General features: G+C 45.3%; 1 protein-coding gene across 1 annotated transcript in view; it reads right to left on the reverse strand.

Moving 5' to 3' along the window:
• Window positions 1–785: 785 nt before the first annotated feature.
• LOC116986670 (calsequestrin-1-like) overlaps window positions 786–17,369 on the reverse strand; it is a 59,349-nt gene continuing 42,765 nt past the window's right edge. The window contains exons 6-11 of the mRNA XM_033042243.1: window positions 10,837–10,967; window positions 10,422–10,467; window positions 10,218–10,272; window positions 8,952–9,052; window positions 6,500–6,574; window positions 786–1,341 (exon numbers count right to left, since the gene is read on the reverse strand). Of these exons, the coding sequence (XP_032898134.1) occupies window positions 988–1,341; window positions 6,500–6,574; window positions 8,952–9,052; window positions 10,218–10,272; window positions 10,422–10,467; window positions 10,837–10,967 (762 nt within the window). The 3' untranslated portion in view covers window positions 786–987. The remainder of the gene's footprint in view (window positions 1,342–6,499; window positions 6,575–8,951; window positions 9,053–10,217; window positions 10,273–10,421; window positions 10,468–10,836; window positions 10,968–17,369) is intronic.

Here is a 17,369-nt window from a genome sequence, read left to right on the forward strand (position 1 = left end):
GTGGAGGGGATTGAACGGCGGGAAGTATTGGGATGAGTTGGGGGTAGGGGAAGCGGTGGGCTAACGGCGAGATTATGAGGCTTAAGCAATGTATCGGAGCCGAGGTGGATGTGTTCGGTCTGATAGATAAGTCTTTGGCTGAGCATTAAATTTGTGGACTGAGGGGGGGTGCGTCAAGCCTACATGATTGTATTGGAACTGAGGGGAGTGTTTGGATTAGGAGGAAAGTGTTACGTTGATTGGCGATTATTGGGTTTGAGGGAGTAGTGATGATACTGAGGGCAGTGGTGGGCTGAGGGAAAGTATTGTTCTGAGGAGAGGTGTTAGTCAGGGGAAAGCGTTGAGGCCGAAGAGGACGTTGCTGAGGGGGGGGGGGTTGTTGGGACAGAGGGAAATGATCGGCTAAGGGCAAATGCCGGGCCTGAAGATGAAGTGCTGTGACGGGGTGATGTGTTGGGCTGAAGGTGTCGTGTTGGGGCTGGAAGGGAGGGGTTATTAGGCTGAAGGATAGTATTGGGGCTGTGGTGGATATATTTGTGCTGGAGGAAGTGTTGGGATGAGAGAGAAGATTCGCCTTGAGAGGGAGTTATGGGCTTCGGGAGTGTTGGAACTAATGGAAAGGGTACTGAGTTGCGGTTAGGCAGATGTTGGGGGTGGAATTGGACGCGTCTGGGCTGAGGTGAAGTCTTGGGGCTCAGGCGGAAGTGAGGCTGAAGGGCAAGTGTTTCACTGAGAAGCCGTCTGACATGTTATTTCCCGTGTTGACCAAGAATGAGACTGATTAGTCAGTTTGTTGTCTGTTTATATTTTCGTTCTCTTTACTATTCCCACGAGGTTATCGTGGTGATTTCTCAATAGAAAAAGATTAAGTTAAAGAGCTTTACAGATAGAAAAAAAGTAACAGGTGGTGCCAGGCGGGAGTGATGATTCTACAGCTGACTGGAGATATCCACCTAGATGAAAATAATGGGCGGTAATGGGTGGCGTTTAATCGTCGTCCTCATCATCGTCGTCGTCATCATCATCATCATCATCATCATCATCATCATCATCATCATCATCATCATCATCATCGTCATCATCATCGTCATCGTCGTCGTCGTCGTCATCATCATCGTCATCATCATCATCATCATCATCATCATCATCATCATCATCATCATCATCATCATCATCATCATCATCATCATCATCATCATCATCATCATCATCATCATCATCATCATCATCATCATCGTCTTCCGTGTTGACTTCCCCTGAGAGAACATCCTCAATCCAGTCCTCTAGTTCATCAGTGTCGGGCAAATCATCTTCGTCCATATCGAACCAGACACTGTCAGCCTGCACAAGAGACAGGGTAAAACCAAATGCGAAGATTAGACAGGGTGCCTACTATCGATCTTGACTGGAACATGACAATGAGATCTAATGGTGCAGACAGGAACAATATAATGGTCCTTATCAAGCCTTTGACAAAGTCCAGTGTGATAGACAGATGTGCAAGGTAAATCATATGGGATCACGGGTAGGTTTGCCAATTGGATGTATATTTTCATTTTGGCAGGTATCAGGGGGTGGTAGTAGAAGGTTGTTTATCTTATCCGAGGCATGTCGCCAGTGGTCACAGTTCTAAAGTCAAACAGCATGGAAACAGCCCCTTCGCCCAACCCTCCCATGTCGACCAATCAGCCCATTCTGCACTAGTCAAACCTGTCCGCGTTTGGTCCATATTCCACTAAACATTTCCTATACATGTACATGTCCAAATAACTTTTAAACGGTGTTACAGTACTTGACTTATCCACCTCTTCTGGCAGCTTGTTCCATATACGCACACAATCTTCTCTGCATCTTTCCAATTTAACAACACTTTTCCTATAGCAGCGTAACCAAAACTGAACAGAATAGTCAAAATGTGGCCTGGTAAATGTCTTGCACAACTGTAACAAAACATCTCAACTTCTATACTCAATACCCTGACTGATGAAGGCCAATGTGGCGAAACCTTTCTTGGTCACCTTACCTAGCCGTGATGCCACTTTCAATGATCACCTTACCTAGACGTGACGCCACTAAGTGCTGCAGTTCTAAACCCATTTGCTCTACAACATTTACAGAGCCCTGACATTGACTGTGATGTTCTGCCATGGTTAGTCTTCCCAAAATGCAACACCTCGCACATTCCTGCATTAAATTGTATTAATCATTCCACAGAGCACTTGCCCAACTGATCAAAATCCTGCTGTAATTTTTTATCACCATCTTCGCGACTACGATACCACCCACTTTAGTGTCATCTATAAACTTACTAAGCATGCCTTCAGCATTCTCACCCAAATCATGGGGAAAAACCACCATCAGTAATGGATCGCTCGAGCACACCACAAGCCTCCCCCCAAAATAATATTATTTGCTTCTTCGACGTTTACAGACCACAATTCTGCGCTCAATACCATCATTCCCTCCAAGCTGGTTACTAAGCTCACGGAAATGGGTCTCTGCACAACACTCTGCAGTTAGATCCTCGACTTCCTCATCAATAGACCACAGTCTGTTCGAATTGGCAGAAATACTTCATCCTCAGTAACAATCCGTACGTGAGCACATCAAGGCTGCGTGCTTAGCCCCCTGCTTTACCCACTCCATACTCACTACTGTGTAGCCGGACGTAGTGAAAACTCCATCTTCAAGTTCGCCGACGACACTACCGTTGTGGGGCGAATTACAGATGGTGATGAGTCAGAGAATAGAAGTGAGATCGACCGAATAACCAAATTGTGGCTGCACAACAACCTACTTCTCAGCAACAGTAAAACCAAAGAACTGATTGTGGACTTTGGAAGAGGAAGGTTGAGGTACCACAATCCTGTTTATGGCCAGAGTTATGGAGCGTTATGGAGAGTTAAAAACTTCAAATTCCTGGGTGTGCATATTTCCGACGATCTTTCCTGGACCCAACACACTGATGTAATTATAAAGAAAGCACAGCAGCGCCTCTACTTCCTGAGAAGGTTACGGAGATTCGGTATGTCTTGAACTATCATGGCCTGGATCGGCAACTCGAATGTCCATGAGCGGAACAGACTGCAAAAAGTTGTGAACACTGCCCAGTCCATCACCGGCTCAGACCTCCCCACCATCGAATGGATTTATCAGTCACTGCCTCAAAAAGGCAACCAACATCCTCAGGGACCCACACCATCCTAGCCACACACTCATCTCCCACTGCCATCGGGAATAAAGTACAGGAGCATGAGAACTGTAACGTCAAGGTGCAGGAACAGCTTCTTCCCTGCAGCCATCAGGCTATCAAAAACACTACAACCTCATAAGCTCTGAACTTCAATAGACTATTATTATTATTATTATTATAATTATTATTATTATTATTATTATTATTATTATTATTATTATTATTATTATTATTATTATTATTATTATTATTGTTATTGTTGTTGTTATTATTGTTATTATGATGATTTTTATTACTGCACTGTTATTGTTTTTGTTCTTTGAGTATGTGTGTATGTGTGAGTGTGTGTGTATATATATATACAGTGGCTTGCAAAAGTATTCATACACCTTGAACTTTTTCACATTTTGTCACGTTACAACCACAAACGTAAATGTATTTTATTGGGATTTTATGTGATAGACCAACACAAAGTGGCGCATAATTGTGAAGTGGAAGGAAAATGATACATGGTTTTAAATTTTTTTTACAAATAAAAACTGAAAAGTGTGGCGTGCAAAAGTATTCAGCCCCCTTTACTCTGATACCCCTAAATAAAATCCAGTGCAACCAATTGCCTTCAGAAGTCACCTAATTTGTAAATAGAGTCCACTTGTGTGTGATCTAATCTCAGTATAAATACAGCTGTTCTGTGAAGGCCTCAGAGGTTTGTTAGAGAACACGAGTGAACAAACAGCATCATGAAGCCCAAGGGACACACCAGGCAGGTCAGGTATAAAGTTGTGGAGAAGTTTAAAGCAGGGTTAGGTTATAAAAAAAGTTCCCAAGCTTTGAACATATCACGGAGCACTGTTCTATCCATCCTCCGAAAATGGAAAGAGTATGGCACAACTGCAAACCTACCAAGACATGGTCGTCCACCTAAACTGACAGGCCGGGCAAGGAGGTTCACCTTCCAGCAGGACAACGACCCTAAACATACAGCCAGAGCTACAATGGAATGGTTTAGATCAAAGCATATTAATGTGTTAGAATGACCCAGTCAAAGTCCAGACCTAAATCCAATTGAGAATCTCTGGCACGACTTGAAAATTGATGTTCACAGACGCTCTCCATCCAATCTGACTGAGCTTGAGCTATTTTGCAAAGAAGAATGGGCAAAATGTTCAGTCTCTAGATGTGCAAAGCTGGTAGAGACATACCCAAAAGACTTGCAGCTGTAATTGCAGCGAAAGGTGGTTCTACAAAGTATTGACTCAGGGGGGCTGAATACTTTTGCACGCCACACTTTTCAGTCTTTTATTTGTAAAAAGATTTGAAAACCATATATCATTTTCCTTCCACTTCACAATTATGCACCACTTTGTGTTGGTCTATCACATAAAATCCCAATAAAATACATTTACGTTTGTGGTTGTAACGTGACAAAATGTGGAAAAGTTCAAGGGGTATGAAAACTTTTGCAAGCCACTGTATACACACACACACACACACACACACACACACACACACACACACACACACACACACACACACACACACACACACACACACACACACACACACACACACACACACACACACACACACAAACACACACACATACACACATAGTCAAAAAACAAACAATAACAGTGTAATAATAATAATCATATATATATGAACAGATGCGAGTATGTGTATATATACACACTGAATTCTTATTCTCTCGTTTATCATATAATTCACAGTTTATACAATGTTTATATATTCTGTCGTGCTGCAGCAAGTAAGAATTTCATTGTACTATCTGGGACATATTATAATAAAACACTCTTGACTCTTGACTCTTGGTCAAATTCTCAAAACCTTTCTCTGTATCCCATGCAATGTAGCCAACCACGTGGGTCGTTGGTTTGCCGTTGTGCTGTCACTGGGGCGTTTGTTTGTCACAGTTGTTTGTCATCTATTTTGACGATGTGGCTGAGTTTGTAGTTGGCACAGTTAGCAACGTTGCGGATATAACCAAAATTAGTGGTACAGCGGGCAGTGAAGGAGTTTGGACGTTCTTGCTGTGACCACAAGTGTTTTTTCTGGGTTCCCTGCAGTCCGCAGTCGGGATCGAACCCAGCTCTGCGACGCTGCAAGCACTGTGAGAAAACGTCTCTACCGCTGCGCCACTAACCCGTTTTGGTTAGTTTCGTTGAATCTCGAAACTAACCGATGCGATCATCTAGGCCAATGGACAGAGGAATAGCATGTGGAGTTTAATTCAAATACATGCCAGGTATTTGCACGGCAATCCGGCGCACGACGTATACATTAAATAGCAGGCCTTGGGCCATGTTGTAGTACATAGAAACCTTAGGGGCTATGTATGTAGCGTATCACGTTGAGCCTCGCAGAAAGAAAATATTCTCCTAGTCATTGGATGGCACAAGGCCGCGTGCGAAGGTGATAACTGACGATGCAGAGGAGCTAATAACATATAACCATATAACAATTTACAGCACGGAAACAGGCCATCTCGACCCTTCTAGTCCGTGCCGAACACATAATCTCCCCTAGTCCCATATACCTGCGCTCAGACCATAACCCTCCATTCCTTTCCCATCCATATAACTATCCAATTTATTTTTAAATGATAAAAATGAACCTGCCTCCACCACCTTCACTGGAAGCTCATTCCACACAGCTACCACTCTCTGAGTAAAGAAGTTCCCCCTCATGTTACCCCTAAACTTCAGTCCCTTAATTCGCAAGTCATGTCCCCTTGTTTGAATCTTCCCTACTCTCAGTGGGAAAAGCTTTTCCACGTCAACTCTGTCTATCCCTCTCATCATTTTAAAAACCTCTATCAAGTCCCCCCTTAACCTTCTGCGCTCCAAAGAATAAAGCCCTAACTTGTTCAACCTTTCTCTGTAACTTAGTTGCTGAAACCCAGGCAACATTCTAGTAAATCTCCTCTGTACTCTCTCTATTTTGTTGAGCTGCAGATTAATTTGGACAGGTGACCAATATGGCTAGCCGTGTGGAATTTACAGTTTAATGTGATGCCGTGTCAGTCTGGTCTTTGGATTAAAGCCTCTTTCGGTGCCAGAATTAATTTAGTTTATGATTCTGATTCAAAATTCCAGTTGTATTACGAAACTTTTCAAGACGATACTTCCAAAATAACCTATCAAAGATCCCTGGAATCTTCTTCCATCTTCTCTAGATAACCACTCTTCCTAATACCCCGTATCATAGACCTCGAACAAGACCACAGCCACAACGCAGCACACGCCGAGATTCCGCAGCCTCGTGTGGCACATTTAAACCACTTACGTCGGTGACGTTGACGACTCCAATCTGGGGCTCCGACAAATCGATGCCGAATATTTTTTCCCAGTATGGATTCAACTGTTGGCAGAGAATTTAGAGAGAAATTGAGATGAGTAAGATCCAGAACTGGATGTTGGGCTTGGGGTTACAGTGTGAGGAGAATATTAGTATTGACTTGGAGAATACGGAATATGTTGTCATTCTGTTCGAGAATGAGAAACGAGTTGGGATTGATTTCGGGAAGGAGCAAGATGGTGACATTGGGTTGAAACTAGGTTTAGTTCGGAGGGTGAGGAAGATGTTCGCATTGTTTTGGGGAGTGATAATAGGTTTTGGGTTGAGTGAGTATGTTCTATGTATCTATGCATCTATGTATTTAGATGAATATGGGAATTGGTCTAAGAAGTCAGGGTGGTATTCGGATCGGTATGGAGATCCAGAATAGTATTGGGATTGATTGACACACAAATCTGGAGTAACTCTGCGGGTCAGGCAGCATCTCTGGAGCAAAGGAATATGTGACGTTTCGGATCGAGACCCTTCTGCAGACGACGAGTTGCTCCAATTTTTTTGTGTCTATCCTCAGCTTAAACAATCGACTGCAGTTCCTTCCTACACAATTCTTGGTTGGTTTGGGGGAGGAAAGAGGATATTGCGATAAAGTTGGAGAGTAAGGAAGACGTTAGGTTTTGTTGGGGGAGTAGTGAAGATTTGGTTTGGGCTGGGGTATCGGGCAGATAATGAGTTCCTTTGGGGAGCGAGGAGGGCATCGAGATTGGATTGCTGTGTAAGGAAACTGTTGTGTTTGGTTTAGAGTATGAGGACGGTGTGAAATTGATCTAAGGAGTTACGAAGACATTGGGATTATGTTTTGAATTGAAGATAATCCGGGGAGTGGGGATGATTTCGGGATTGGATTGGGGACTGAGAACAGTTTGGCATTACTTTAGGGAGGTGGCAGGAACTTCCAATTAGGTTAGCAAGTTAGGAAGACATTGCGACTGTGTTAAGGAGTGAGGAAGAGGTTGGTTTTGGTATAGGCAGTGATTAAGATGTTGGGAGTCTGCGACAGAGTGAAGAATATGTTTTGATTTGATTGCATTGCAGGGACGATGCGTTTCTTTTGTTAGAGAGCGGGAAAAACGTTTGGATTCAATTGATGAGTGAGGACGGTAGTCGGATTGTATTGGGAAGTTGGATTTGGGTTGGGGACTGAGGTGCGGATTGGCTTGCGGTCTGAGAGCATAATTGGACTATTCGGAGTGAGGAAATGTTGGCCTGGACTCGAGGAGCGACGATGATATTGGCATTGTTCTGGGGAGTCACGAACCCGTTGGGATTAGATTGTGGATTACAGAGGAAGTTGTAGTTGGTTTAAAGAGCGAGGTCGATGTTTGGATTGGCTCGGGGATTCAGGAAAGGTTGTAATTAGTTTCGGGAGGGATGAGATGCAGTTAGAAGGTTGGCGAGACGGAACAATGTTTGGTTATGGTAGGGGATAAATAAAATATACGGCGTGCGGAATATGTAGCGACTGACCTTAAGAATGAGGAAGATGTTGGGACTGGGTTGGGGAATGACAAACATTGTGGGCTTGAGAAACAGCAAGGAAGACGTTGGGATTCATTTGGGGAGTGATTGACATCTTGGTAACGCTTGGGAATCGGAAAGACGGTGAACTTGTGTTGCGGTCTTAGTAAGACGTTGACGTTGGGCTGGAGAGTGACGATAATTGTGTAAGTGAGGAAGGGGTTGGTATGTGTTTGTAAAATAAGAATAGTGTTGGAATTTGGTTGGAGAATTTGGACGTAGTTGTGATTGAGTTGAGGAATAAGGAAGACTTTGCGACTGACTGGAAAATGAAGAAGACGTTGTATCTTTATCATGGAGTTATGAAAATGTTGGGATTGGGTCGGGAATTGGAAACGATTTTTGCATTGATTTAGGGATTGTGGGTGAAGTGATTGGTTTGGAGAGGGATGAGTGATTGAGATCGCTTTCGGAGTAAAGTAAAGTTTGTGATCGGACTGAGCAGTGAGGGTGGGGATCGACGTTGCAAAAGAGTTGGGAAGGTGGAAAGACTTTGACGTAGAAGGGAGTGATTAAAACGTCGGAATTGCGTTAGTGAGCGTGGAAGGTGATAAGATTGAGCTAGAGAGTGTGGGGATGTTGTATCTAGTTTGGGGAGTAATGAGTTTTCTGGGTTAGTGGCGGCTGCGATCTGATTATGGATGTGATCATTGAGCTTCATCCCACTTGCCGGGTCGTGAGATTGTATTTGGGTTAGGGAGCTATTAGGCCAGTGAGGGCTGGTAGCTTTCTGCGCCAGAACGCGAATTGTCGTTGGATTAAGGGAAACTGCGGAGATAAGGTGAAGGTTCGGACTTTTCATTGATGTAGGTCTGTGTGATGGTGAGGTTAGGTAGGGATGCAGTGGTCATGATGTGATGGGTACCAGAGGGAAGTCTTCAGGGTCGATCCAGACGATGCTGAGATCAGGATTGTCCGTGTTGGCTTCGGCAACTTCCTTCAAAATCTCGAGGAACTCATAGCCATCTGTGTCGTGCACAGTCCCAAAGAGAAAGAGAACCATATGTCTGATTACAATACTGTCCCGCACAGACCGCCCCCACCCCCCTTGATCCACCGATTCCGAACCAACCAGCGTTCCACACATTATCCTACACACACTGGGGACAATTTCACATTTATACCAAGCCAATTAACCTACAAAGCTGTACGTCATTTAGAGTGTTGGAGGAAACCTACGATGTCGGAAAAAACCCAAGCTCTCATGAGGAGAACGTTCAAACTATGTGGAGACAGCATCCGTTGGCGGGATCGAGCGCCGGTCTACGGCGCTGTAAGCGCTGAAAAGCAGCAACCCCACTGATGCGCCACCATGTCCCCTTAAATTTGGATAGACTTGGATTGCTTTTACGGGAACGTCGATGGTTGAGTGAAGACCTGAATGAAATATATAAACGTATAAGAGATATATATAGCTGGAAAAACACATACAGCTGGAGTAACTGAGCGGGATAGTCAGCATCACTGGAGATAAATAATTCCTTCTCTCCAGAGATGATGCCTGTCCCGCTGAGTTACTCCGGCTCTTTGCGTCTATCTTCAGTTTAAACCAGCAACTGTAATTCCTTCCTATACATTGGTAGAAGTTCGGAACTTTTTTGCTAGGATGAAAACTTGAATTATTCGAGGTGTATAGCTTTAAAGTGAGAGCGGCAAAGTTTAAAGGAGATGTGCGGAAGAATTATCTTTACACTGAAGTTGATGAGCGCCTGGAACGTGTGGTTATGTGTGGTTGAGCCAGATCATATAGTGGCATTTAAGAGACGTTGTGATAGGTATATGGATATGCATGGAACGGAGGCATTTGGATTTTGTGCGCGTTGATTAGTGAATGTCTTAGTATCATGTTGGGTTCAGACATTGTGGCCCGAAGGGCCTGTTCTTGTGCCTTACTGTTCTATGTTCCATGTTCTAAATCTATGAATCAGAGACACGTGTAACAGAGATCATGTAGGAACTGGAGGAAGTTACGCAGATGAGGGGAATGTGGTGGCTGGAGGGGTTTACAGAGGTCGGGGACGGTTAAGAAATAGGAAGTGCTATCTTGTTCTTGCCGCTAATAGTTCCCCTGCCTTGTGCCTCTGACATGATGTAAACAACGGTGAATATCAGCCCTGCCTGTGTGCATCACCTGCGTCGTCTTCTTCTGCGAAGGCCACGATGTGTATTCCATTAACGTCATCCTCCTGTGACAGGGTAGGGGAGTGGGGTAGACAATACAGAGATTCATAATGTCAACGATCAGCATTGGCTCTGGCCATGCATTGCAGGCGTAAGGAAGTGAAATGATGAAAATGGTGATATGCAGAACAATCGCTGCTAAACATGAACTCACCCAGGTCTCGTACATACTGTCCGGCTTCAGTTTTCGCAGAGTAGCCCTGAAATCATTCAAATTGTTATGCTAAGGAAGCATCAAATATCTCCAAAGGGACCGTCCTGTCACATGCTCCCATGGCGCGGGTTAGGCACAGAATGAAGTTCCTTCTTCACTGCTCGGTTACGTTTCCCTGGGGTTCGGGTTGGACAGAGTGTAATGCCCACTGTACTTTCCAGGGCAACGGGATATACACAGATGGAAGCTCTTTCTACACACTGTAGAGCCACAAACTACCAGAGCACAGTTTGACAAGTAGATCTGCTCGCTCCCAGGGAACCGATTAGACATTAGAGTGAATGAAGCTCCCTTTACATCGTCCCGAAATACACCCCCGCAGCAAATTCCCTCCACACTATTGCTCTCTGCTCACCTGCTATGTTCGTTGACGTAGTCCACTATTTCTTTTTCGGTGTACGGTTTTCCGGGGATTGTATCTGGTTCATCCATGAATGGTTCATAGAAGTCAACTTGGTTCAATTTAAGGTCCAGGTCATTTGCCACCTGCAGGAGAAGAGACGGTGAGTTTGGAAACTCCCTCTGCGCTGGCGAGCACATTGTCCCTCACACCTAATATGACTGATACATGTCCATCATTGCTAACTTTCCCAATGTCTCTGCTATCATGTTCAAGGTAGTTGGGATGGTGCTTATAATTGCAGACCGTTCATTTCTATTCACAATTCTTCACCCAATGACGCATACCATTGAAGTAACAGCGGATGCACATTCTGGCACGTGCAGGTATATACATATACTCGGGGCATATAAATACTCCAGCAAGAGAGAGTTTAACAGTAGTTCTGGGAAAGTTACGATGGATCTGGAAGTTAATGTCCTGAATCGCTGACAATTGATGGCCCTCTCGTTAGACTGGACCTGACCAACATAAACTGAGAACTGGAACAAAGGAAAACTGCAGATGCTAGAATATGGAGCAAACGCCAAACTGGAGGAACCAACAGAGGAACTCCCCGAATTGGGCAGTGTCTATGAAGACAGACAAATATTTCGGGTTGAGACCCTGTATCAGGACTGAGAGTGGAGAAGGGGAATAACTGGCTTAAAGAGTGGAGGAGAGGTGAGACGAGAGTCAGTAGAACCAGGTTACGAGGGGGATTCTAGGCACATGGAAATAGGACGGGGGGAGCAAAGATGCAGCTACAGATGAACGCTGGAAGGTAATAGGGAGACACAAGAGGCTGTAGATACTAGAATCTGACATTTAAGGAAGGTGATACGTGGACCAAGATAAAGGAGGGATCTGAGCAGATTGCAGGGGGGGGAATGATAGAAATGGGAACCATGGCAACTGGGCAAATGTAGAAATACGAGGGTGTGCGCAATGACCTAGATGGATGAGAAGGAGAGAGAGAGATGGAGTGCGGGCGACGTGATATTGAGAGTTCAGTGTTCATCCCAATTGGTTATAAATCACGTATGCAGAATATCAGGTGCGGTCCCATAGATTTGCACTCTGAAAGTGGAGGGCGGCAAAGTAGCGGAACGGTGCGCCAGCGACCCGGGTTCACTCTTAACTACGAGTGTTGTCTCCACGGACTTTGCAAGTTCTTCCTGTGACCGTGTTAGTTTTCTCCGGCTACCCCCACACTCCAACTACGTATAGGTTTGTAGGTTAGTTGGCATCGTTACAATTGTAAATTGTCCCTAGTGTGTAGGATAGTCCTAGCGTCCGGGACAATCGCTGGTCTGCGCGGACTCAGTGACCGGAAGGGGCAATTTCCGCACTATCGCTAATGAGAAGTGGGAATTAGCAGTTGAAATGCTTTGCAACCAGGAGCTCCAAGTGGCCATTTGGGGGACAGAGTGCAGGCCCTTGGCAACATGGTCGCCCTCCCTGTACCTGGACTCGTCTACATAGAGGCCACATTAAGAATACTGAATGTAATAGAATCAGATGCAGGATGTACAGTGGATTTATATGTCATTTGGAAGAGCTGTTTCGGTGCCTCGATGGAGGTGGTAGGGGGTGAAGGAACAAATGATCACCTCCGACGGTTGCAATGAAAAGCAACCTGGGGGCGTTGGCGCTGGGTGGAGTGGGATTGAGCGAACCCGACAATCAGGAAGGGAGTGCTTTCTGTCGAAGGTGGAGGGGGGGGGGGGGGGGGGCCGGGGGGGGGTTGTGATTCGTGGTGAGAATGTGTCGCGGGTTTAAACGTCGAAAAATTGTGTATTCAGGTTACGGAGACTGGTGGAGTAGATGGTCCTAGGGAACTGCCACTGTTCTCCTTTGTGGAGAATTGTGGTGAAAGCAGATGTGAGGGAACATGGAGAAAATACAACATATATCTCAATCAACCACAATAGAAGGGAAGTCATGTTACGTGAACAAGAACAATCCAGATTTGCGTGGCTTAGATGGCTTTATCTGACGAACAGAGACTGAGAAACCTGTTCCACACATAATCTCCAGCAAAACCCCCCCACAAAATGCTGGAGTAAATCAACCGAAGGCCAAAGGACATGGACAGGCTGCGTTTCGGTTCGGGACCATTCTTCACACGGATTGTAAAAGCGGGGAGGGAGGTGCGGGCGAGACAAAATCGGTCAAGTGATAGGTGGTACAGAGGATTCGTTGTAGGTGGACAATATCCAGAGATGAAACGGAAACATAAAGCTGTGAGATAAAGAGAGAAACATAGAAACATAGAACATAGGTGCAGGAGTAGGCCATTCGGCCTTTCGAGCCTGCACCGCCATTCAATATGATCATGGCTGATCATCCAACTCAGTATCCTGTACCTGCCTTCTCTCCGTACCCCCTGATCCCTTTAGCCACAAGGGCCACATCTAACTCCCTCTTAAATATAGCCAATGAACTGGCCTCAACTACCTTATGTGGCAGAGAGTTCCAGAGATTCACCCGTGTGAAAAATGTGTTTCTCATCTCGGTCCAAACCCTGGAAGAACCCTGAAAACACAGGAATGGGTTTACCTAGAAGGGACGGGGAATGGAGCATTCAGGTGGTGCATAGGGAAGAGAAAGGGGCAGGGGATGTGGGGGTGTTTCTAGGTTTTTCCAAGCATATGGTTGAATTGTAGGCCAGCAAAGCGGATTATGAGGTGTTATTCCGCCAGTTTTCATGCGGCCTCACTCTGACAATGAATGAAGCCCAGAACAGAAAGGTCGGTTATGGAATGGGGAGTTCGAGTGATCCAGCAGAACCTGGTGGACCCTGCGGAAGTTTGTGGCCGAATGGTTAGTCTATGCTTGGCTTTGCCAATATATAGGAGACCACGCCGGCAGCACCGAATGCGATAGATGATATTACAGGAGATAGAAACACAGAAACATAGAAAATAGGTGCAGGAGGAGGCCATTCAACCCTTCGAGCCAGCACCGCCATTCATTGTGATCATGGCTGTTCGTCCCCAATCAATAACCCGTACCTGCCTTCTCCCCATAACCGTTGATTCTACTAGCCCCTAAAGCTCTATCTAACTCTCTCTTAAATCCATCCAGTGATTTGGCCTCCACTGCCCTCTGTGGCAGGGAATTCCATAAATTCGCAACTCTCTGGGTTAAAAAGTTTTTTCTCACCTCAGTCTTAAATGCCCTCCCCTTTATTCTAAGACTGTGGCCCCTGGTTCTGGACTCGCCCAACATTGGGAACATTTTTCCTGCATCTAGCTTGTCCAGTCCTTTTATAATTTTATATGTTTCTATAAGATACCCCCTCATCCTTCTAAACTCCAGTGAATACAAGCATCGGAAAATCTTCCATCTCGCACATTGAAAGGCTTCTGGGGACCCTGGATGGATGTGAGGGAGAAGGTTTTCATACACATGATATATCTCCTACCGTTGCAGGAGAAAATCACCCCCCCCCCCCCTCACCTGTAGCCACCTTGCCCTGTTTTGTCCCGCCCTCTTCCCGATTTCACCCCACTCCCCTACTACAATCGTCTGAACGATACTGATGCGAATTGTCGGTTATTCATGTCCTCCAAAGATGGGCGCTCACCCGCTGAGTTACCGCAGCACCCTGCGTTTCTCCCTCAAGATTCTAGCATCTGCAGTTCCGTGCGTCCACTTCACATTTTCTTCCTCAGCGGATTCCAGTATCCGCAGTCATTGGCAGACTCCAGGTTATCTTCGATCTCTCACTCTAACTCCGCCATCCTTCACCCTCTCCACAACATGTCTTCATCTGTACATCATCCCCTTGCTCAACTGATTGAATTTGTCACCTGCCGCTCCCGCATCATCGTTTCCCGCCTCGTATTTTCTTTGTGTTGGAAATGAGTACTGAGGAGAACTTTATATCTGACGAATAGGAGTATTTTCAAAAGTGAAATCGTGAGAACCTTTCGCCAATGTGGGCCTGCGCAGTGTCAGATAAACAAGTCTAAAGAGCCATGGACGTTTACAGGGCATGAACGGATGAAAGATAAGAGTTAGTAATGATGGGATATCGACGAGTTTATGACTGAGAAAAGAATGTGTACCGAGACCAATGAGAGAGCATTGACGGAGACCATTGACTAGGAGAACATTGAGGAGTAAATGTAGTCCACAGTCAATAAATGAGGAGAGAAAATAGGGCCACAGTATCTCACTGGTAAAGACGATGAAGAAAAATTATGTATTAAAGTAAGAAAAATCAAGATAATAATGGATCAAAAGCACAAAAAAGCAGTGGAAGTGTGCGGCCATTACGTGGTAGAAACTGACTGCTTCTCGTCTGTATTAATCAAGGAGAATGATGTTGAAGATTTCAGCATTCCGGAGAATGTCCAAGAGAGATAATGGGTGCTTTGAAACGTAGAACGTCGATCGCTACAGCACAGCGATAGACCACTCGACCGACAGCGTCTGTGCCTAACATGATGCCAATTTAAATTAATCTCCTCTGACTACATTACCCTCTCAGCATACCCGTCCCTATCTAAAATCATCTTGAGCACCACCATTCACTTCCACCGCCACCCTGGAACAGGCCGCGCTGTGGAAATGTCGAAGGCCGTGAGAAGTATGAGGACCCAGGGGAGGCGCTCTGGAGCACTCGTCCGACTCCGACAACGAGGATTACGCACACCGCTCCCGAGTATTTTCTTGCAAATCTACGTTCTTTCAACAACAAACTGCAACCTGTGCCAAACAAACAAGTACTTATCTCGACCCTGACCCCTGTGCCCCACCTAGACTCCTACCTACCCCCCCCCCCCCCCCCGCCCCACCCCACTTACATTCCTTCCTCTAGCGTCACAATTCGCAACTCTGTACTCGCTTTTTCTCTCATCTTTTGTATTCGCTTCTCCCGCCTCTGTACAAATATCTGTCTGCCTATCAAATACACGTATTCACCTATTACCCGGCTGCCTTTGTCCTGCCCCATCCTTTCTTCCAGCGTTTTTTGCCTACCGCCCCCCCCCCTCCCCCCGCCTCCTTCAATCAATCTGAAGAGTGGCAAAGGGAATTTCACTACATCTAGGTGTATGTGACAATAAATCAACCTTTGAACCTTTGAACCTTTGAGAAGGTCCCGACCTGTAATGTCACCTATCGACAATGCGGCCTGACCCGCTAAATTACTCCAGCACTTTCAGTTTATTTTTCGATATACGTGAATTTCGAAAGCTGGGCCTCACGAATTTGATAGCGTTTTTTGAAGAACTAACCAAGATGGTTAATGAAGACAGGGCCGTAGATCTCCGCATGTGAGGCTACGCTCGAAGATTATAGTCATAGCGTCATACAGCACCATAACAGGCCCTTCAGCGAAAAACGCTGTGCTATACAACATGCCGTATCCAACCTCGTTCCTGATTTGCTGCACCCGGACAGTATCCCTCCAACCCTCTCCAAACCATGTATTTGTCCAAATATCTTTCAATTACATATATTGTAGCTACCTCAAATACTTCCTCTAGCAGCTCGTTCATACGCCTCTCGAGATCCCATTGATTATTTCCCCTTTCACTATCACCTTATGCTCTTTAGTTCTTGATGCCCTTGCCCTGGGGAAATGACTGAGGGGAATAGCTACTTCCCCTCAGCCATCAGGCTATTAAACCTGGCTCGGACAAAACTCTGATTATTAGCAACCACTTTCTGTTATATGCACTACCAGTTTATTTATTCATGTGTGTATATATTTATATCATGGTATATGGACACATTTATCTGTTTTGTAGTAAATGCCTACTATTTTCTGTGTGCTTAAGCAAAGCAAGAATTTCATTGTGCTATACAGGGACACATGACAATAAACTCACTTGAACTTGAACTTGAGCATTCACCCGATCTTTACCCCTCATGATGTTACATCTCTTCAGGAGCAGCTCCCAGCCTTCGGTTCCATCCCAACCTCTTCCACTGGCTCAGGCCAAAAATTCTTTAAATTCCTTGTATCAACACCTGGTTAACATTCTCTGGAGTCTTTCCATCTTAATGGCATATTTCTTATTGCTGGGTAACGAAAACTGAGTACAATACTTCAAGGTAGACACAAAATGCCGGATTAACTCACCCGGACAGGCAGCATCTCTGGAACGAGGGAATGGGTGATATTTCAGGACCCGAAACGTCACGCATTCCTTCTCTCCAGAGATGCTTCCCAATCCGCTGAGTTACTCCAGCATTTTGTGTTTATCTTCGGTAGAAAACATCATCTGCAGTTCCTTCCTATACAATTCCTCTAGTGTGCCTCACCCACATCTTACACAACTGTAACGTTACTTTCAGCTTCCGTACTCAATTTCCTAACTGATGAAGGCCACCTTTCGAATGCCTTCTTCACTCCCCATCTACTTGTGTGGGCACTTTCAACGAACTATTTGAACTTCTTGATCGCTCTCTATTCCCCATCGCTCCCCAGGGTCGTGCCGTTCACTGTGAAGGACTTGCCATGGTCTGACGTCCGAAAATGTAACTTCTGA

This window comes from Amblyraja radiata, chromosome 24 (assembly GCF_010909765.2).
Source record: "Amblyraja radiata isolate CabotCenter1 chromosome 24, sAmbRad1.1.pri, whole genome shotgun sequence".
NCBI lineage: Eukaryota > Metazoa > Chordata > Chondrichthyes > Rajiformes > Rajidae > Amblyraja > Amblyraja radiata.